Source organism: Micropterus salmoides, unplaced genomic scaffold (genome assembly GCF_014851395.1).
Source record: "Micropterus salmoides isolate LMB-PRFRI ecotype aquatic unplaced genomic scaffold, ASM1485139v1 Ms_hic_scaffold_7, whole genome shotgun sequence".
Classification (NCBI taxonomy): domain Eukaryota; kingdom Metazoa; phylum Chordata; class Actinopteri; order Centrarchiformes; family Centrarchidae; genus Micropterus; species Micropterus salmoides.
In genome coordinates this window covers 4,601,084-4,624,870 of record NW_024044459.1, presented here as the reverse complement: position 1 = coordinate 4,624,870, position 23,787 = coordinate 4,601,084, and the positions used below count along the sequence as shown (strand labels likewise).

The following is a 23,787-nucleotide window of genomic DNA, read 5'->3' as shown; positions in this document are numbered from 1 at the left end:
AAATCCCACCAACTACGCAGCTGATCCCTACCTGGGTTTCCCCGACTAAGTTAGCCTACTCCTAACGGGTTCATGGGGCTCTCCTCATAACCGCGGTCGCCACCTGCTACGCTGCAACCAGACGCCGCCCTGACCCCGGGCTGTCTTTACGGACACGCAGCGTGCCAACACACCCACGGCTCACCAACAGGTGCCTATCAACTAATTACAGCGCGCACCGCGGGACTACATAAAGGGACTACAAACTTTCATTTCATTTTACAACCTTGTGTTAACTATAAGAATAAAACTAGAATAAATAGCAACTTTATATAACTAAAATAAATAAAAAACCTTAACATAAAATATAATCTACATACATGCACCAATCCCTTTGTCACATAACATAAAGGGCCACACTTGTTGTGGAGTGAGTAGAATTTGGCTGGGTTTAAACATCTATGTGCAATAAACTCCACTTCCCACAGTGAGATATTTCATTTCTCTTTGCTCCTCACAAACGGGGTAGTCCTAACCTAATTTTAGCTACAGAGTACTGGTGTGACAACACTGAAGGTCAGAGTTTGTTTTTTCCACGACAACAGCCTCTCTTGCCTTTAGGATGACGCTGGTGGAAAGCACACACTGACACGCTAACACAATTGGCAGGGTTTTGTCAATCAAGCCGGCGGAATCAACCCCGGCTATTCATGCTGCTTTTGTTCATTCGGCTCCACACTAAACAATCACTACACTTTCAGCACTGCCAGAGAGAAACGCTTACAGCGCAGCCCTATCATCTAGCTGTCACTCTCTCCATCCCTCTACTGTCTACTTTCTACTGTCTCAATCCTTCATCTCTCCTTCCTTTCTGCCTCTCAGTAGGTTTATATTTATTTTAAAGCTGTGTTTCCCAAACCTTCTTTTGTTTGTCACTTTGGAAGGAAGGAATTTTCATCAACTGGTAACAATATTGGGGAAACTAACAAACGTCTCTTACATACTGGCAGTAAACTTGGCAGCCAGACAGTATGACAAAACATATTTTAGATTTGACTGGTGCTTGATGGCCATTGCTCTTCTTTACATGTTGTTTTGGTGTCTGGATAAATCTTGCCAACCTGAATCTTGCTAGCTTTCATTATCGTCCCCAGATTTATCAGATTCATAGAACATATTTACATGTCATTGTAGGAAAAGCCTTATGCACACAAATCAATGCAGCAGTTAATTAATTACTGTAACATGCATGCATTTGTCTACTGGGAAAAAAGTTTAGTTGTCTTCTCACTTTTGCCCCTCGTCACATATGCTGTAATGCAATGGCTTGTTTGGGAACCGTTGTTTTAAAGGACAAGGGTGGAAATATTCCATATATTTGAAAATAATCCCATGAGAAGATTCTCTCTTTAAGGACATTACCTGGCCTTTAAAAAAACAAATCTATATATTTGTATTTAAAGATCTGCAACTGAAGCAGGAACCAATGGTCTTGGAAGTGCCGCAGACAGGGTGGGAAAGTCTTGAGAAACAAGCCACCACATCTTTATGGTCATTTGAAAAGATTACTTGATAAATTGATCCAGCCTTAACAGTTTACTAACATATAAACCTACATTAATGTATTTTTTCTACACAACATCATACCATTATCACATTATAAAGTAGATATGGCAAACATGTCAGCAGACAGCTTCCTATTTGCACATGCAGCAGAAGAGCAACAATAGTATGATTACAGTACGTAGTCTAATATTAACTCTTTATTTGGCTTTCTTTTTTGTTTCTACCAACTCCTGAGAAACATACCTGACCCTTTAGCTGCTAAATGCCCCTCTGATGTTACCAGCTAGTTGCTAACTTTGTCTGTCTGCCATTTGGTGCTAGGCAATGTTGATGAGAGCACTGAGACTGAACTAAATAAAATAAGGTTGTGGCTATAAAACCTAAATAAAAGAGCTAAATGATGCTAAAACGCTCAGTAGAGTTGAGGAGAACTAAAAAGTTGGGTCATAATTTTGTTTGGATTCGACACAAGAGACCCCTTTCATATTATACATAGTCATTCCAATTTCTGGTTAACACAAGATTTATGCAGCTTTAATATGTTCAACTATCTGAAAATAAGATTAACATCATTAACATCTGTTACGTCATTCAGAACATTTTGAAGACTGCTATTTGGGTTTAGTGCTTGTCGTGATCTTACGAGCAAGTAAGTATTAAGACAACAATCAACGGCTCTAGACTACTGTAAGGATTTAAAACAGTATGTTCTACCAACTACAATTAATTTGACCATTGTGTCGTCAGTTCTGACACGTGAGCCAAGGCGTAATTCTTCTACAGCTGAAGCTTCGTGTTGAATCGGAAAGTTACACAAGCAACATGCAGGAAATACGTCTGTCTTGTGTGAAGTGCTGTTATCACAACCCGCTGTGAACCTGACCTGCGTCTGACCACACACACCATCAACGAGAAAATTAGGGCTAGTCAAAGCCACACTGACGTCCTCCCAGCTGATAAGGAATCTTGCTCATGAAAGTTTCGCAGTACAAGTCAGTTAACACCAAAGCGAGATTTCTCCCCAGAGCTCCGCCTCTTAACACAAGGCTCCTCTCTGAGGAATGTCCTAAAGATCAGACTGGGATGTGATGTTAGCTTAAAGCAGAGAGCATGTGTGTTTGTGTGTGTTTATACACTTAGACCAATGATTTCTGAGCAGCCGTGAAGGGCCGTGCCACCTCCCAAACAGGGAGATTCACGTCACTGGATGACGTCAAGTTTGTGACTCACTGAAGAGTTCACACATGAAGCCAGAATGATACAAGTCACACCATGTGAAAGATTGCTCAATCTGCTCGTTCTTACACCAAATAGGTGTTAATGAACTTGATGACAATCTAACATCCCAGGGGACATAGACTGGCTGAGACCCCTTAAAATGTGCAAGTGCACACACAAAGATGGGGATTTCCAGCTGCCCTCAACAGCAAAACAGGAAAAGAATGCCAACTAAGTCTCGAACTGTCATTCTATTTGGACTCAGGGTGTGGATAACAGCATCCTCCGAGCCCTAGTGATTTCAGGCGTTAAGTATGTAAACGATGCGGGTATCTACACCACAGCAGAGCATTAATCTGCCTTAAACAGCCCTCTAGTCATGACATTTTTAAATGCTGCCTCATGCATTAAAGTTGGGCATTTAAACTGGCCTGAGCCAAGCCACAGTAGCTGTTAATTGGTTCATGGATTTTCCAAAGTGAAGTGACGCTCATCTCGGAGCCACAGCAGCCTTGGAGCTCTGCCTTCGTCTGCAGGTTTTTGAAGGCTGAGATGGCAGGCAGGGATCAGTGATATGTCAGATGGGTCGACATCAGATCAATGACGGATGGACAAGGCTAGACCACACATAGCTGAGGCTCCTCACTGGCGTCAACCACACTTTGTGGTGGACGCAGCAATGACGAGTTATGCCACTGTTGCAGAACATGAACTATGTATTTACACAATGAGGGACATACTTTATAATACAGACATGGAGCAGCATTCACTCATTCGGAGCTTTCTGGTTTCTAGTCCCCTGACAAATAAAAGAAAAATATCTAGCTCTTTAGCTGCTAAATGCTACACTATGTTTACCAGCTAGTCGCTAACTTTGTCTGTTAGCTGTTTGCTGCTGGGCATGTAGTGTGTTTACCACACTTTCTCACTCACAGCAGCTACTTGGTGCTGCTGGAACTTGTAGATGAGAGTGGTGAGAGTGAACCAAAACAATAAAGTGAGGGAAACTGTAGGTCATAATTCTTTGTGGGTTCATCACTATGAGGAATAGCTTTCAAATTAAACATACTCATTTTATTATTATCAAAAGTAAAAGTAGATATTATGTAGAATGGCCCCTTAAAGAAAGTTATATATTACATATTATATTATTGCATTATTTTCACTGATTTATTAAAGTTAAACTAATTTTGTTGTTGATTGAGATGGGTTAACTGTCAACTACGTTACATATCTGTAAATAGTAACTGTAGCTGTAAATACAGTACTTGACTAAATGTACGGTTTACCACTGCCAGTTTTTATATTTCTTATGCTTAAATATTTTCATATGGTCGTCATACATATTTTATATAATTACTTTATTGTATTTTAAAGTGTTAAAGTGTTACCAATCTGTTCAGTTTGTGCAATTTTGTTTTAACTACAGTGGCAGTGACAGTGACAGCAGTGGCATCATTTTTCAAAATTTCATCTAATATAGTGTCTTACACATCATCAACTAATATACAATAATACAATGTAAGCCCCTAAAACTTTTTAATTAGTTTAAGTTTTAATCTAGTGTCGTGAATTTGAAAGACAGCAGCAATGTTCGGAAGCAAATGCACTGAAATGTGCTTGGATATGATGCAACAGTTTCAACAGGCCACATATCAATGACACACAACATTACGTAGGTGAAGCCATTTGGTATGCTAGACCTCCATGCTGATGTCATCCAAAAATCATACTGCATTACCAATTTGGCTGAAAGCTTTAAAAATAGCAATCCTCATTCTCTGTGCTATAAGCCTGAGGATGCCGGAAGAACTAATTTAGATCATCCATTCCCAATAATGCAATACTGACTTGGTCCTGTAAACAGTATGCAATGAATAATAATGACAATAGCGTTATGATAACTCATAATTTTAATTCTTAATCGTAATACTCTGTAATTCAGAGGTGAGGAAGCAAAACCTAATTTCAGATAATGAATAGAGCATGATGTAACAAGCCTCATTGAACGTCCTCTAAACTCACTATTCAAATAGATTAAAAACAAACATGTAGACTGTAAATGGCTTTCAGTCCTGTGTGTGTTCTGTACTTGATTCTGTACTTTTTTAATTTAGCAAGAGTTGGGTGCCTCAGAAATCTTTCAAAATCAGTGCAAAACAGTGCTATGAGATATTTTGGGTGTGCACAAACATGCACCAAAGTTGGCTATGATGTGGTGTATAGGATGGGAACAAGGTTTGCTATCTTCTAGCAAACCTTGTTCCCATCGTATAGAAACATTCTTATAGAAGAAAACTGACTATTTGTTTAGGATGAACAAATCAAAGCTTTGTGGTCCGATAAATATGCTTTTTCGCTTTCTTGCTTTCTTGAGTTAGATAAGAAGATACCACTCTTGTGTCTGTGTGGTTAATATATGAAGCTACTGCCAGCAGCCTGTTAGCTTAGTTAGCATAAAGAGTGGAAATGGCATAAAACAAGATATAACGTGTAAGATAGTAAACTTTAGAGGTGCAGGTAGTTAGATTTTGTTACCTTTTAACAGAGCCAGGCTAGCTGTCACCCACTGTTTTCAGTCTTTAAGCTAAGCTAAGCTCCCTGGCTTCTAGCAGTAACATATTCATATTTATAGTGAAGACATCTCAATAATAAATAAATTTTCTCTTTAGTGGTTTTGCAGACAAAATAAAAGCGCAAGAAGCTTGTTTACTGCAATGCTGTATTTGAAGTTGAACTGAGGTTTTACTTTGAATTACTTACTTTACTTTTTTTACATTAAAAGAGTCTGTAGCCTGTTTGACACACCTCTGAAAGAGCGGTCAGAGAACGTGATTCCCCTAAATGGTGGGATTAAACACTAAACTCAACCCTTGTGTTACAAGTTCTGCACATACTGACTGAGCTAACCAAACAACATGTGGATGCAAGTCAGTATTATGGCTTATATTCTCATCCACCATCTAATCGTTGAAAATATTGCAATTCCAATGTAAAACTTATTTGCCGTCCACTGCTGTATATTATTACTTCTTCTTCTAACGTACATATTCGACATAGTGATGAGTGTCTGCACTGCTTGAATTCTACCAGAAGTAGAACAAGAAGAACGTAGTGACGAAACGCGCTCTGTAGCGCTGTTTGTACGTTTTCAGCTACAGTAGAAACATGATGACGCAATGTGGCGACGTCCATGGAAGGGGGTCCCGCGGTTATGTAGATATAAATGGCTCATTCTAAGGTAATAAAAACATAATGGTTTCTGATGTAAGGTCTTTACACACCACTAGAAAAGCATAGTAATGGATCTTATATTGCATTTGTGTCAATAGATCCTCAAAAATATTACACACTGGAGCTTTAAAGAACCATTCCAGCAACAGGCATTCTGAACCTTAGGTATGTTACATTAGTCAAGTGACATTGACACATGGTTTATGTTGTGTTAGGAAAAACATCATGGTTTAGGTTTCAAAAAGTACGTTAAGTAAGTCACTATAATCACTTGACCTAACTCACATGACATAAGTCAATAACGCTATTTAACTTAGCTTAACGTAAATCTAAATAAGTCACCATTGACTTGGTTTCAAATGGGACTCAAACGCCGGCCTCCTGTGTGATAGCCCAGAGTTTGTTTGACCCATGCATCCACCCCGTCCAACTCTTCCACCTCCTTAAGTGGACTTTCTCGCTTTTTATACTACATCACCTAACTTTTTCCATTGCTACAGTCATAGAGTATATATATATATAGTCACTAGAGGTTGCGGACTAAAAACAAGTGTAAATATGGGTGAACAATCAAACTACACAGCCGTTTTTCTGTAGGACAGGCTAGTCGTTCTTCACCGTGAGTGAAGAAGACATGCAATTTGTAATATTACTTGGACATATCCAGGTATATTAACGGCCACCACACTAGGCTATATTAGTGACCAATTTCAGCACTTTGCAGAGAAACAGGAAGAGACGTTATCTGATTTTAGAAGAACAGACCAGTTAAAGCATCAGCGAACACACCTGTTGGTGCCGATGTCATTCGTTCCCATGTTGGTTTTGATTGTTTCAGTAGGCTAATTCTTTAACAAAAAGCCTCCTCCACACTCAGCTCACCTGCCGCTGTAAAAACGCATTACTGGTGAAAAAATCCTACACGCAAGTGGTGTATTTTGGGCGACTTTATTAAACATAATGCAGACACATACATGGAGTGAAACAGAGGCAGGCGGGGCAAGCCGGTCTGTGAAAGACAGATGTAGGTGTGTACGTGTGTGTCTGAAGGCAAAAGCAAGGTGAGCAAGGTGAAGAATTAGGTAGAACTAAAATGGCGAGATAAGGAATAACCTACTAGAAATAGTCCCTGCCACAGTTACAATGTCACTCTGTGGGAAACACTGAGCCATGTTATACTGCTAGAAATTATTTATTCATTTTTCTTATGAATAGACAATTGAATGGACCCCAGGAATAAGCCAATGCTTGTGCTGGTGCTAACGGAAAAGAAAGAAAGAAAACATCCAACAGTGTTTATGTATGGTGTCAATTGTAGTTATTAGTGAGAAAGAAAATTGCAATTGGCTGGAATCGGTATCGGCAGGTCAGACTATTAAAAAAAAATCGGAAATCAGAATCAGCCAAGAAAATTGCAATCAGTGCATCTCTAGTAGTTATTGATATGTCATTCTCAAAGAACCAAAAGGTCAATATTTCTTGAGTCTATCGGCCTGCAGTGACAGACCAAGGCTGGGACTGAGCCTGCTGCCGTAAATAATCCTAACTTAAAATGCTGCAGATGTGAGGGGGGCAATTTTAGTTTAGCATCTTGCTTTGACCTGTAGATGTTTACAGAGAAATTAAATACAAAAGAAACATTTGGCCTTAGTAATGTTCCAATTTGAAACAACAATATCAGTTTCTTCCAAATCTTTTCAGTTCATGAAATTATAGTATATATAAATGTCACTGATTCAAGTTCATAGCAGGGATTCAACCAGTTCATGAAAGCTGTTTAACAACGGTTCACTTGGAGAAACTTTTTTTTTTTTTTTTGTTTTTTTTCTAAACCAGTCCTTAAAATACTCCTTTGTCTGTTTTATTATTTATTTAATTATGTATTGATTTGTCACCGGTCCGGACAGGGGGGCAGACACGGGGATGGGGGGGCACAAACAGACAGCACAGAGAAAGGACAACACCTGTAAGAGAAGGGAGAAAGGGGGATGGAAGGTGGGGAACACAGGGAAAAGCTGTGGGAAACACCAATTGCAGAAAGCAGAAACTATTTCTGTGGTCAACTCATGAGCCACACCCGCTAACTCACACTGTCTTTATACTGGAACATTTAAGTGTCAAACCAAACAAACTAATAGTACATAATATTTATTGCTTGATTGCACAACACTTAATTCATAACCATCATGATGATGGAAACATGCTCTGCCCTGCGGTACACCTCCCAATACCATGGTGAACTGGTAATGTGGTTACTGTTACATCCCAGACACCAAACCACAAAGATGAAGACGTCACAGCTGTGGACACATTGACTTAAGGATGATGAGAAGTGATGTGTTGACGGTCTGTTCAAAAATATTAAATGGTGGAGGTTATTTTAAAAAATGGTACAGCTGAGGCTGATGGGAATGTTGGTTTTGCAAGAATCTTATCACAGATGAAACTGAAATGTTAACCTGATGATGGTGCTAGATGAAAAGTTAAGGGACTGCCCACAGACTGTACAAAAGAAGGTCACATAGCCATAACTGTGACGTCACCCAATGGTTTGTCTGCTACCATTGTGAAGCCTCAAATTTGGCATTTTTGCTGTTTTTTTGGAACTAGAAGTGACCGTGTTCGGATGAGAGGGTGGAGCTACCTCACTGTTAGTGAGGTGCATTCGTAATTCATGTTAACTGTGATATTAATTGAGATGCTAATTATGGCTAGCAAAAAACAGGCTTAAAACCAACTGTACATACCTGAAGAAAACTTTTAATACAACCGAATGCTGAGCAAGACATTTTTAGGAACTGAAAACACACTGTCAAAGGGTAAAAGATCTTAGACAAAAACGCAGACAGCCTGAGGAATAACTTGACCAAAAATCACGACAATCCATCCAATAGAGGTCGAGATATGTAACTTAAAATGACAAATGTCAACCTCATAAGTACACTAAAGTCATTAAGATACATGTTCTGGAAGCCATGAATATTTATAAAAAATTTTGTACCTATCCATCTTTTTATAAAACTGAAAACTTTGACCTGCTGGTGACACTAGAAGTCAGGCAATCACCATTGTCAGTGTGCTTCATCCTCTGGAGACCATTAATGTGTGTGCAAACGTTCATGGAAGTCCATCCAATAGTTGTTGAAATATTTCAGTGTGGTCAGACCAACATTGCAAAAGTCAGAGTGGCTGGATTGTTTGGTAAATCATCACATAAATGTGTTGTGTTTGCCATACTTTTGGCAAGTGCTAATTCCACTTGTGATGTGTGATTTGGTAGATACTCATTGTCTTAATTAAATGAATATTGGTGGGAAACATTAACATTCAACCTCCCTTCCTAATAATTTAACAGCACAGATAGAACAAAACAAAAAGTGTGGATCTCTATTTAAAGGTATTATTAGAGGCATATTTGCATTAATGCTCACAAGTAAAAATAATAATAATAAAATACATGACATGGATTTAACTTTTATGCTGAGCTACCAGAATAGCACTGGAAATACCAACATACAGCAGATTATCCTAAGAACTACTGTATATTAAGATGACATCTTAGTGTTCAGCTCTAGTAAGACCAGCTGGCTCTTAAAGTCACAGTGATGGCGATCATGCAGACATGTCATGAAATGAAACATGGCAAAGTCCATTTTTTGGATCACCTAGTAGCAATTACATCACAAAAAACATCAACAAACATCTACAGCCCTTGAAGTTATATGCTGTCTAAAGGAATGGCACATCATCACTAAAAACTTTAAGTAGATCATTGGTTGTAAACAACCTAAATAATTGGACTTTTTCTAAATGCATTCAGGCCATTTGAGAGACTCCCCACATTAGCCAGTATCTCCCTCTGTGGTTTTGCATAACACCCAAACAAAGAGTGTTGATTTTATTCCACAACAGAGTGACTCCCTGACCGCCTGTGGAAACGTTGGCAGAATGAGATGCTTCGCTCTATTTTTTCCTGCGAAGAAGAATCCTGTTTGAGAACAACATGCCACTTGAGAGAGAGAAGGGTGAGTGGGCTGGAAACAGTGATGGAGGTCATACAAAATGTGGAAACAACACAATGTATCTCTGTCCCTTTCTACTACCTCCCACCACCAACACAACACTGAACCCATCCAGTATTTGAGCCAACCCTCAATGTTTGTCAAGTTCATGCTATGCAGACAAAATGTCTGCAAAGCGAAAGATAACCAGCATTCCTGAATGCAGCATTTGAAGCATGGCAAAGTCAAAGTCCATGACAAGTAGCACAGTAGTAGTGGTGGTAGTAGCTGAAGCCAGGTATTATTATTATTATTATTATGGATTCCAGTAGAGTTTTAGTTTCCATGATAGCCTAAATTAAACCTCAACAAGATTTAAATGAGTGATGCAAAGATTGTTAATATCCATTTTAAGTTATCAGCTACTGGAAGTTTTCTCAGAATTATCCAGAAGTTTTCCAAATAGCAGTTGCAATTGTTTATTAAGTTAAAGTTCCATTGTGTAATATTTCTGAGGATTTATTGACAGAAATGCAATATAATATCCATAACTATGTTTTCAGTGGTGCATAAAGACCTTACATAATGAACTGTTTCTATTACCTTAGAATGAGCCATTTCTATCTACATAACTGCTGGTCCCCCTTACATGTTGCGTCGCCATGTTTTTACAGTAGTTGAAAACAGACAAACGGCGCTACGTTTCGTCACTACATTGTTTTTCGTCTTCTTGTATAATTGTATATATACATATATATATATAGATACTTGTATATTGGGCTAACTTTGAATGACAGCAGGGTGCCATCACAGTTGACTAGCTGCTGCATCCAGTCTCAGCTCTTACGACGCTCCAACAACTTTGCCCAATTTTGGATTGGCCGAGTATTAAGCAAGTCAGCCAACAACCAGAGCAACCCACACTGCTCTTCACAATCTTCAGAAACCTATGGGTGACAAATCAGTCCAAGTCTATGGCTAATACACACAACTAAGTTGATGAATATGGTAAACATCATACCTGCAAACATGTTAGCAATGTGATTGTGAGCATGTTGCTAATGTTAGAATTTAGCTCAATGCACAGCTATGCTTACGTAGGTTACTGCCTCATAGATCGGCTAGCATGGCTGTAGATTCTTGTTAAACCAGGAGCTGCTAAAAGAACATTTATTACAAACATTAATATTTATCTTCTCATTTCACTTTCAGAAAGAATAAGTGTATTTCCAAACTATTGAACTATTCCTTTACGCTACAGTATAAAATGTATTTGATGAGTGCAGTCTGTCGATAAGAATGCACTAGCCTATAGCAGCATACTGCCAGCCACCGCACCACTAAGGGTGGGGTGATGTGGTGTCTGTAGCGGGTTACACCCAAATCACTCATGGAAAAAACTGATGGTGAGACATCACAAAGATGCTAAGAAGTGAAGGATTTGTCTATATTTCATGGTGAGATTATTTGCGTTTACCATCTGCTTAGGGCTGAGAGCACATGACAAAGGTGATGATCACTGTGATCCGTAGCCTGAAGGATTTCCTGTGAAATCTGCGCATCAGCATCAAAAGCAGAAGTGCGTTGAGGGTTCATTAGGATTCCCTCCCTTCTGCATCCCTCCAATGCACAGACTCTCACAACAACTGCCTGTCTTTGGTGAGGGATTTACATCAACAACACAGATGGCTTGCTAGGAACTGTTTTCAAAGGCCTGCTGCAAACTACAAAGCCAGTGCAAACATGAATCTTGTCACTGAGCTTCCCAGGCATGTAACAGTTGTGTGAATTTAATTAAAAAAGTTACACCAGTTACTTACAATTTTACATACTTTGAATGTACTTAATTTGACCCAGGCTAAATGGCTAAACAATATCATGTACTACTGATCTGGACCATTTCACATAATAAATAAAAAGTGCCTTAGAGCACTAGAAAAACTTATATGTGCATTGTTCACTGTCCTTTGTGTGCACAAGTGGCAAAAAATATTACTTGTTTTGTTTTGTTACATGTGTTCTTACATGTAAATGTAAATTCTTAGAGGCAGGTGTCTGCTTTAGCTTGGGGTCAGCACTGAATTTTATACCTTTTGTACTACTGCTGTGTTCTAAATTAAACAGCAAGAGAACATTCCCTTGAGCACAGGAAAATTATTATATGAGAAAAAAGAACTATCTAGCATTTATCTGTGGATCCCCAAAGTGTTCATTATTAAATAAATAATTAAATAGGTAATTATAAAATTAGTAGATTATTTAAATAAAGTGTGCATGGGCAGCCTTGTTAAGCCAAGGTTTAAAGGATTGGTTACTGTGTATGTGTACAGTGTTTGTTTACAGCAGCAGCCTCTACTTGGGTAATAATGAATAACTTTAGCATTGTCAGCTAACAGGAACAAACTAGTCAAAATAGGTAGCAGTTATTGAGCTTGCTAGTTTAAGAGGGGCAGGGGGTACATGACTGGCTGAAAAGTGTGAGGGCAGTGACAACATCACTGTCGTGAAAACATTATGAAATAAAATGTTTGATTATTAAACCTGACATTATGAAATAAACAGATTATTGGAAAAATGCCCCCCAAAAAACAGACTTCTGAAATAAAAATGTCTATAATGAAATTAAAATAATATCCAATAAAACTGTAATTATGAAAATGAAAAGAGAAACAACATTTCATAATAATGAATTGATTTTTTAATCAATTATTTCACAAACTGTTGGTTCATTTATACATTTTACACAATTGATTAATATTATTATTTATTTCATTTTATCATAGTCTTTTTTATTTAATATTGAAGACTTTGGGGTTTCATATTTATCTACTGCTTTAAAATATTCTTTTACTTGAGCTCAAGCATAAAGAAAGAAAACCTATAGCCTGTACAGGATGTGTTCAACGTGGAGGGCAGGTAATAGGACACTTCTCTGACACACCATCTTTGAGCATGTTTAGAAGGGCAGGATTCTGAGCAAAGGTCTTTCTATTTCAGAGCAATGCACAGCTAAACATGATTACAGTACGGCAGATTCATCCGCTTAAAGCCCCAGTCCATCTAAGACACAATAACACAGAGAAGACATAATGATTGAACACATACAGCAACTGCTGTAATCGATGTGAGACACTGACATCAAGCAACACAGCACCACATACGCAGATCACGCTCAAGACAAGTGATTAAGTTGTGGTTTCTCAGTTCAATGTCAGATTATTTTACTTTGCCACTTCCTTTTGAATGTGACATACAGATAAGAAATCAAAATCCCCTCCTGGTAAATACACAATCCATGAAATATATGCATTTAATGTCAGAAATGTAATGTAAACCCTACGCAGAAGAGATGAAAAAGTATTAGAAACTCTCAATACTTACTCCATTGATTTAATAAGCTATTCATATGCATCTCGTTGATGGTGGAACAAACCCAGAGGTCTCTATGCAGAAACTGAGGAGGAACCACATACATGCAACAGCAAATGAGAAAAAGCGCAGACACAGGACTTTTCACAAAAATAACACATACATACACATGTCAAGCAAGCAACATAGAAAACCAACATGACGACATGAAATGCCAGACATCAGACACTGTTTGTTTCAAAAACATCACAGTTGAGTTTATTTCCTGACGACAGACAAGACGACGGTAATAATACTTTGCATGAGACATTGATCTCTCACTAAGGTTTGTGCAATCAAACTAAGTTGATGTCTTCAAAGGAACACAATGCAAATCCACAAATTGATCTCCCTGTTAACTCACACAGCACAATAAAATTACCCCACAGGGATTGCACTATGGAATAAGTTCCCAACCAAATAGTTATTTTCCCTCTCAGATTGTTTTTAGAGGTATCTTAGAAGTCTGAAGAGGCCAAGTATCCAGTACTTTTACAAGAAAAAAACAAGTATTACAAAAAAGTCTAAGACGTTTTGTGACAAAGATAGGGATGGATTAACCCATTAGAGGACCTTGTGCCAAAAAGGAGCTGTGGACCACTAAAGAACGCCCACACACACATTCCCACATCCAATTTATTTCTGCACTGGAATACTACCCTGCCCCATGTTTGCTATTTGTCAGTTAAACACAAATTTATTTAAACAGGTATTCATTTACTTTTTTTGGCGGCTTGTTTGGGATCTGTAAATACAACACTGACATATTGTCACTTTGTTGTTCATGTGGCAATGTGTCAGCCAGTAGTTGCCTATTCCACATCCAGCAGACACAGAGCAACATCCACATTTGAAGTTGTGTTTCTGGTCACCTGATGAATAAGTCTTTATTTATATTTACGCTCCTTTTAGCCCTGTTTCGATTTCCACCAACTCCTGGGGGGAAATATCTGGCTCTTTAGCTTTTTTAGCTGCTAAATGTTCCACCCGCAAGTCACTAACTTTGGTTTAATGCCAGGCCAGGTGCCATAAAGAGGATTTTTAACACTTATCACTGAGAACAGCTGCCTTGCGCAAACAGTATTGATTAGAGCAGCCATAAAAAAAAAAAAAACTATTTAAGCTAAAGAGAGAAAATAGCTCAATTTCAGGGGTCTGGATTGCCAACTTCGAAATATAGGCTACACTTTTTCTGTCTTTAAAGCTGTTGACCCTCCATACTTGACCCCTTTGGGGAGTCCTGTCCCAAGGTTGGGAACCACTGCCTGAGAGTTTGAATATATATACGTTTGCACTACTATAGCGTTAAGCTTTTTGTACCTTAAGTTAGTCATGTAATTTGCTTGCTTTTACAGCTTCTCTATTCAATTCATTAGTGATTTGTGGCATGCTTGTCGACAAAACAACATTCTGTGGAATAATATATGCTCCCATATTTCTTCCTACAATTTTCTATAAAGCAGGCATTGCACTTTAGTTCTAAACTTTCTACAAACTCACATGATAACAAGGCAAATAGTCTACTTACTTGGATTCAGTCCCAGCGTCGTTGTGAGTAAAAGGCAGCTCAGGTTTATGTTCTCTGTGAAGTACTGTGCATCATAGTTCCGTTGTAGTGTGTTGTCTGTGCAGAAGTCCCCGCTGTCTTAACACTTTCCCTCTAACTGCTAACGAGTCTCTTGCAGGATCCAGGCAGTCAGTTTGCAGCAGCTCACTTCGCTGTGGATGCGGTCTGTGGTAAAACAAGCCCCGCTAATGCAAATACATGTTTTATGGGTTGTCTAAGAAACCAGCCTCACCAGCGCGTCGGTGGATGTAACTCCACCCACGAGGAGAGGAGGCCGGGCGGAGCTGAGCAGCACACAGGCGGCTTGGCAGAGTCTGTGTCGTGTCAGGAGAACAGTGCTGGACTGATGTAGAATTTCGTGATATTACATTTTTTGCGGATAGCAGATGTTCTTTATTTGATGATCTTTATTTTTTCTTTGATACCTTTCAAGACCCCTTCAGCCCCCCAAAACACACTTGAGAAATTTAGCTTACAATAACAGCATTCAGTCTACAGTTAAAACATTTGTGTATATTGCCTTACAATGACAATATGACGTCTCATCTGAAAGCTGTTTGTGCTGATCAGAAGTATCTAGATACAGCACAGCACAGAGGTGGGAGTGTTTTGAACAATGTGGAGCTCTGGCCCAAAGCACAAACTCCCACTCAGTCGTGTGGGAAATGAATAGACTCGAACAGACGGTACACAAATAACAGCCAAATGGAGAAGAGCTTTAACATGGTGAAATGGAAAGAGGAACAAAACAATATAGAATTTTACAAATTTAGGCTGTTCAGCTAGAGGTTGATCTGACTATGTAAGAGCAGGCGTGCTTGTAAGGAAGTCCTCCCGAGCATGCTGTCAATGGTTTACCAGCAAATGTTGTATATTGTATACTAACATTGCATAAGAATATGCATTTATCATTCTTTAAGGCAATACTTTGTTTGGCTTGTGAGCTCTTAAGTAAAGTAATATCTAGATGTGACCCCACAACACAAGATACATGTTCAGTTCAAACAATGATTTTCATTGTCCGATTCTTTCATCTGAAGGTCCAGAAGAGGTACATATTCAGACACATATACAAAAATAATAATAAATGTGAGTGTGAGAGAAATATCTTGTGACACCTCAAATCTTTCTTTGGGCCCCTTGAGGGATCCCAGCCTCCAGGTTTGCAACCACTAAAGAAAGCCCTGCAGACAGTTTAATGTAAAAAAAAAATATATATATATATCAGTGTTACCAAACCTAGTATGAAATCAGTTTCTAAGGGCTGGACTCACCTTTCTTTTCTGTTACAGAATTTTGATAAAAGGGCTAACCCTGGCACAACAAAAAGTATCTGTCTTCTCCTCCCAGTGATAAAGACTTAGTTTGGTTTGCTGCCAACCCAGAACAAGAAAAACACTTGCAGACCTTAGCCTAGGATTGGTTTCTGCAGAGCGTTGTCTAGTTGTGAGGCTGCCATCTGCTGAGGCTCAGCCACACTGGTGAATCATGAAGCAGCAGCCGGCTCTGCTGCAGGCATCAGCCAGCAGGCCAGTCATAACACAACATGTAATTCTACCTTTTGCTGTCTCTAGTTCACCATCATCCAGTCTGTTAATTCAATATGCAACTTTTTCAAATCAGCAATCAATTAGGAATGGAAAGAAAGGACTTTCTGAACACCTTTTGAAATACTGTATAACAGCAGTGTACCAGTTAATAGCTAACAATTATATCTACATGTTACACTACAATTCACACTCACCTCTAGAAATTGCATCATTCTGAAAATTTCCATACTCTCATTTTCTCTGCATTCTCATGTCCCATAGTGGTCCATTTTTGATTAAGTACATTACAGGACACAAGTACACACACCAGACTTCACGTACTAGTAACATTGGTGAAGTTTTCTTTTCTCAACATCATTATGGCTATATTTTTGTTGAGCTGTGCTTTCTATTATATTTGAAAACGATAATACAGGTCCATTCTCCTATATCATTTTGAACCTACATGTATGCCTGTGCAAAACAAAAGTCACGAAAAATGTAATTTATCTCTATTGTCAGGATCCTGGTAAGGTTGGACCTGGCCCTTGGAAGCATCCCTATAGTTCAGTGAAAACATGAGGAACATGCTAGGTTCTTCATATTTTAACAACATTGTGTGTAATGTATTTCTTTGACTCTACAGATTTGAATTTACAGACTGCAGTTAGCAAAGTGTGAGAAGGGAAGTTTTAACTTGTCCCACAACAAAACAAACAGGAAGGAGAGAGCTGTCAGTCAAGCCCAGTCTGTGCATGAACACACTGTCCTGAGAAAAGGACAGACTCTTTATAACATCAAACTGTTTAACATAATTCTAATCAGCTCCACCTCACTCACCTTGCTTAGAAAGCTGCTACATTTGAATGTAATAATAACAATTATCTGCTAACGTCATATTTAATACTTACTTAACTACTTAACACCTGTAGTCGTCAACCTACTTCCTAATGCACTGTATATACTGTACTTTCCTTTTGTCCTTGGTTTCTATTTTTTCTTGATAAAGCATGTTCTTTATAATGCCCTGAGTTTCAAAAATAAGCATTTCAATGCTGCGCTACTGTATGCATTTGATGAATACATCATTAAATGTAAAACTGGTCAAACAAATAAAATTGTACAAAGTACAATATTTGCCCGAGGCTTTTTGTTTGGATGGAAACATCATTTATTCCAGCAAGGCAAACTAAAACTCTGCAGGGACACAAAGGCAGCAGCAGCAGTAGTAATAGCAAGACAATAATAGCAGTAATAAAACAGTGATGGAAACTTTCCTTTCAAAAAAACCAACAACAAACACTGAGACATTGTAAGGGACAGACACACTGATAAACAGTTAAAAATAACTGGATTCAGCACATTTTGTCATTATTATGCAGAAACTACAGCTTCAGTATCCATTCATGAGGTATAAATAGATTAGGCATTTTGGTAAATACAGAAAAACACAATTAAATGCTTTTCTGAGAGAAAGTTACTTATTTCCTCCACAATTCTCACTGTCATAGTCCAACTGAATTAGGCACTGAATCACCAGCAACATCCTTTTGCACTGTAAAGAATAACCACATCTGCTCATCTGCTGGCACATACTGCCACCTGCTGATGGCCATGTGCAACTACAACACATCCATAAATAGGCACACTGTCATTTGCTACATACTGTAAATAAATAGGCACAGTAACCTGGCAAATAAGCTGCAGGTTATTTTATAAAGTTACATTTTGTATAGTAGCAGTGCAACGCATCATGTCAATATTTCATGTTTATTTTTTTTTATTTTTATTTTTTTAAACAGTGTTTACAGGGTAATGAGGCCCCATGTAATTTACTGTACACGTGGACCCTGAACCCATCAGACACTAACCGAAGAATAATCCCAATGGTAGTGAAATGGATGTATTTTAAAATAGTCTTTGGCTTGAGAGTAAAATAAATACAGACAGACCAACAGTAGTAAAAATTCTGTGATTTTTCCAGCATTTTGGATAAAGCAGCTGAAACACTAGACTGGCTACAGTAAACATTGTGTCTCTAAAACACTGCTGCTTCTTCTTGGGCTAAAATCCATTTAATGCAAACGGCTTGTGACAGAGGTCGTAACATACATTCTCGTAAGGCTGCAGGTAACAGCTATCTTCATTATCAATTACAGCTGAAACAATTCATCTATAGTATCGTATAACTATTTGATAATCGATTAATGTCTTGTAACTTCATTTCTACAGCAGCCTTCTAAGATGGGTACACCTAAAATATAATACCACAGAATACAATGGGAATTTACAATATTAGAGAAAAGTCACAACAAATAAATCAAATTTGCATAGCTATGTTTTAAGTAGGAAAAGCACAGGTGTTACTAATTAGCTTTTTGATGGCTCAGTTCTATACAGTGAGCCAGCATGCACAATGCCAGGAGCCAGAAACTGAAGCAGCTAAACGGAATTCAGCCATTGTTGATTTTATTACCTACACCTGTGTTTTTCCTACTGTGACTTGTCAAAACTCTTTTAGTCTATTTCCTGTCTTGCGATGCCTAAGAATGTTGGGAACCACTGACTTAAAGAATTCATCTATTATCAAAATTGCTGCCATTCATTTTTTAACTTAATGATTTCTAATTTTATTTCAGAACACATTCTTCTAGATCTCTGTAAAGTTCTCCGTTTGTTAAATTCTTTGATAATATAATTTCCACCTTCTAACAACTAATCCCACTACTCCATCAGACTTTAAGCTTAACACCCTGATGGCTGTGTGTCTAATGGCTTTTTTTCCTTTACAGCAGGCTACCAATTTCATTATATGAAATCTCGTTTCAAGCTCTCATATTTGGTTATCTTTGCTGTTAGCAGCTAGTGTGGCCTTTGGAGAAGTCCTGCCAAATTTCCAGCAGCTGTGGTGGTTTAAACCCATTGACAATGACCAGTTTGGCAAAAATGCACCTGTCGTACTCCAACTTTCCAATTTCAAACAGGTTCCTGAATGTCAGCAGGCTGCGGGAGTACACCGGCCGGACGCCCAGCACACGCAAACACAACCCCACGTAGACGTCCTCCAGGGGGATCATCCGGATAAACCTGGATGCCCAGGAAATCCTGGCGGCCAGGTCTGCAGAGAAGACGTACCCAGCTCCAGACACATAAGGGGGGAAGCTGTCCTCGGGGTACAGCTCCTCTGACACATGCCATTTGCTGTTGCTGTCCCTCCTTGGCCTGCCATCACTTATCACTGACCCTGTGATGAAGCCCTGCCTGGGGGAGCTCCTCAATCGTCTGATGAGGTAGAAAACATTCACAAAGATGTCAGCGTCCACCTTCATGGCATAGGAGGCGTTTGGGCAGTGGGTCGCCAGCCAGTTCATCATCACCATGGTCTTGATTGTCAGGTTCTGGTAACTGTCCTGGAAATTCATCTGAATGATGTCTGCATGTTTCCTACTCTCCTCCTCCAGCTTGTCCTGGATGCTTGACACCTGCACCCCCTCAGGGAGCCCCACAAAAAACAGAGTCAGGGTGTCCTGACCTGGAGTACCCCATGTTTTCCTGACCGCATCCCTTGCTGCAGTCTCTACAGGGGCAACTGGGACCATAAAAACAAGGAAGGGGCTTCTGTCCTTGCATACAGCAGGCTGATTGAGAATATACTGGTATGTTTCAGGTGATATTACCCTGTACGCCTCCACAGGAAGAGGACTTGGCTTTGGCGGATGCTCCCTCGCTGTAACTCTACTCACTAAGATCTGAGCAGACAGGACGAGCACAGCTGAAACAGTGAGTAACTTCACTAACCTCCAGGAATAAGTTATCCTCATTGTCTCAAAGTCTGCCGTTCACTCGGTAGTCGTGGTATAAGTCCGAAATGAAACTGTAAAACCGCGAAGTCAGGTTGTCACACAGCATTTCTGTCCGGGGGAAGAAGCCACTGCAAGCAGGGCGAAGCAGGAAATAGAAATCTGCCAAAGACGCCGAGGGGCGTGGTGTCCGACTGAGCCAAACCCAGCACTTAAATAAGACCCAGCGGGAAAGAGAGCCGTGTCCACTGGCTGAGCACGATGTTAGAGAGCAGCACTGTGATTGGTGGATTTTATAGCTATTGATGACGGCAGTCGGGCCTTAACGTAGAGCGGTCACATCCAACAAAACACCACTGGTGACTTCTGTTTGTCCATGATTGAGTTTGTGGTAAACAAAACAAAAATTAACAATCAATAATAATATAATTAATATAATGCTATTATTAATAATAATAATAATAATAATAATAATAATAATAATAGGCTGGGTTTAGGTTGAGTGTGACACTTAAGCTTATGGATAAAGTATTGTAATTTTTCTCTAAGCCTTCCAGTGAGTATTTATACTATTGCCTATATTATATTGGCTAGGTATTAAACATTTTTATAAATATTATAATAGTCAATACACTACACTTTGTGAACGCAGTTAATCCCTTTGCACAGAACTCCATGGTCAAATCCTAAAGCTTACACTACATACTTTTATTGGGTTAGCATCACTAATGCTACAAAATATGACATGCATGTGAATAGTAATATGTGGCATCAAAATGATTATTTAAAGACTGTCTCTGTTTTGTTATTAAGGAGCTAGTTTAAATTTGCTCAGTGTAATAGTAAGTTACTTAGTTTTGTAGGGCATGATTTACTTCACTTGGTGGGGCACAAAAAGGGTAACTAATAGTCGGGGAATCGTGAAGCGATGAGAGATTACTAAGCAACTACTTAGTATGATGCATCACTTTACTTGAACTGTGACATGAAGAATATCCATGACAGCTGAGCAAACTCTGTCCAGTGAGGAAGACCATGAGCTGTGATTGGAAGTAGGTAGAAAGCGGACCTTGAGTCAGGAATTTTTGTCAGCTTTTCTTTATCGCTGACATTGAAAAATAAAAATACATGAACATCTTCCCTTTAAACAAACTGTTTTATTGTAATACAGTTTACAGAGAAACACCTGTCACCCAGTTATAAACAAACAAAACAATAAAAACAAACTTAATTTACACAGGCATTCTTTAAAAGGTCAGTGGTTTAGTATGCTGCTGTAGCAGGTGATGGGTGTTTAGGGGTTGGGAGGGTAGAAACAGTAACTAGTTTAACTAAATTTGGCCTGTTATTAACATAAGCATAGAGACCTTACTATGTCAAATAGAATTCAATTGGAATTGACCTTTTTTTATGTTTTGAGCATCAACATCTTTTGTGTCAACAACACATAACATTCTCTTGTTCCACATATATGTACTGTATTCACATTTTGCAAAAACAAAGAAAAAAAATCACCGCATTTCATTATATACTGAATAACAGGTCCTGCCTCGGATTCTTAAGAGAAACAAAACAAATAAAAACACATCAGCTTTTCTTTTCTCTCTTTTTAGCTTTTAAAACACAATACTGTGGCTGTAGCATGATGCCTTTAGGGGCTCACATAATGAATGGAAACATCCACATGGACATGGGATGTGGTGGGTAAAATACTTTTCCATACAATTTTTTTTTCTGTTTTCATTTCCGTCTTTATCACATCAGATGTTGGCTTGCGTGGCGGGATATAAGGGAACCTGGGGAGGATAAAGTGACACTGACACGAGTTAAGTCGCACAAAGACAAACAAATGGCAGGTTAGATGGAGATATCTGACATCTGAGCAGTGCCATCTGAGGAATATTCCTATTCATATGTTTAAATCAGATGTATACATGTACAGTATTGTACAAGGAATAGAATTTCTATGACAATCCAGTTGAATTATCACTGTATTGTCGGTTTTTGCAAAGAGGCTCTGAACCTAAACAAGACCACATTGTACTATGATCAGCCTGTCTGTTCTGTAAAACCCCAAACGTGGCTTGGATGTGAAATAGGAAACTGTATTAATTACTGTACACAACATAATGCCCAAGCTGCACACTTGCCTCCCCACAAATGCTGCAACACAAGAGAAAGGATCAGAATCAAGTGAGATGGGTTTGTTTTTGCTCTCTTTGGTGCGTGAGTAGAATCCAGTTGTTAGAGTCCAGTTTGTAACATGCACATCAATTTCCGCACTGGCAGCATCTCTACAACCATATAACGGGGAAAGGGGGGCTATGGAGTTGAGGCTGATCTGTGAGCAAATGGGAGGAGGGAAGGTGTGTTGGTTTTGTGTGGAGGCAGCGGGGCTCTTGGCAGTGGCTTTGGTCGCTGCAGGGTGTGTGGGTGTAGGGGTCGAGGTGGTTTATGGGGAGTCCAGACAGAGTTGTAGCAGTGTTGTTGTTGTTGTTATTGTTGTTGTTGTTGGTGGTGGTGGTGGTGGTGGTGGTGGATCATTTATGATCGTTTCCTCCTTCCCTCTAGGTTTCTGAAATTGGATGGCCTAATCTTCATCTCGGCAAACTCGATTGAGTGCTCGTGACCTTTCCAGTGGAACCAGTTCACACCCTGGAGAGGAGATGGACAAATCACATTAGTAGAAAGTAGTAGTGGAAAATACAAACACTAAAGTATAGCCCCAATCTTACCCCTTGTCCAAGTACATTTTTTCTGTAGTAAACTTTCAAACAATTCAAGGGTTAAGTTAGAACAAAAACATGTAATTAATTAATTAATTCACATGTAATTAATTTTCCATTTTAGGTTTAATATCATGCAATTAGGCTAACTAGCTCTACAGTGAAATACACAAACAATGCTGTTCCCTTGTAACATTATACAAGTCCTCTATATGGATCAACAACAAAAGAGTTTAATCCCCAACTAACCATCAGGTTTCTTCAACTTTCACTCAGGAGCAAAAATCAGCCTTTAAATGATTTGATACTTCTGGTGATAATTATCAATATCGAAAGATTTATAACTTCTTATCATGGTAACATTTTTGGCCATATCGTCCAGCCCTATTTTCTAAAGTATCTCTATATGGCAACTATGTTATGGATATGGTTTGGGAAAAGGTGTGGTTATGACAAATTAACTATGTTTAAGGTATTGTTAAGATGGATTACTTGACACAAGGGGTTAACAGCAGGCCCACAATAAATACCTACAGTGCAGGTTTGGATTTATGGTTCAGCATATGATTCCCCCCTTGATATCACCACCACATAAGACAAATGTACGTGATAAGACCATATCATGCTTTAATCAAAGTAGGTCTAATCAAAACAAGGTAAACCCTGCTAGTACAGTTTCTTCTTGACCTCGATGTTTCCTAGCGACCCCTAGAACCACATGACAGATCCTCAGAATCTTCAAAAGGAATAATAACACCA

The 23,787-nt window shown here is 38.9% G+C and overlaps 3 protein-coding genes across 6 annotated transcripts in view; all 3 read right to left on the bottom strand.

Moving 5' to 3' along the window:
- The window catches only part of zgc:162952 (PKc_LIMK_like_unk domain-containing protein), a 39,156-nt gene extending 23,992 nt beyond the window's left edge, over positions 1-15,164 (bottom strand). The window contains exons 1-2 of one of the 2 annotated variants that reach the window (XM_038704251.1): positions 14,935-15,164; positions 13,380-13,452 (exon numbers count right to left, since the gene is read on the bottom strand). In XM_038704251.1, the coding sequence (XP_038560179.1) occupies positions 13,380-13,410 (31 nt within the window). In that variant the 5' untranslated portion in view covers positions 13,411-13,452; positions 14,935-15,164. The remainder of the gene's footprint in view (positions 1-13,379; positions 13,453-14,934) is intronic. The other variant, XM_038704252.1, reaches the window with a different exon arrangement.
- Positions 15,165-17,655: 2,491 nt separating this feature from the next.
- LOC119892161 (beta-1,3-galactosyltransferase 2-like) lies at positions 17,656-20,473 on the bottom strand. The gene has a single exon (XM_038704292.1). The coding sequence runs from the start codon at positions 20,321-20,323 to the stop codon at positions 19,358-19,360; it is 966 nt and encodes a 321-aa protein (XP_038560220.1). The 5' UTR covers positions 20,324-20,473; the 3' UTR covers positions 17,656-19,357.
- Positions 20,474-21,439: 966 nt separating this feature from the next.
- The window catches only part of tnc (tenascin C), a 48,048-nt gene continuing 45,700 nt past the window's right edge, over positions 21,440-23,787 (bottom strand). For all 3 annotated transcript variants that reach the window (XM_038704296.1, XM_038704293.1, XM_038704294.1), the window contains one exon: positions 21,440-22,957. In XM_038704296.1, coding sequence (XP_038560224.1) covers positions 22,847-22,957 — 111 coding nt within the window. In that variant the 3' untranslated portion in view covers positions 21,440-22,846. The remainder of the gene's footprint in view (positions 22,958-23,787) is intronic.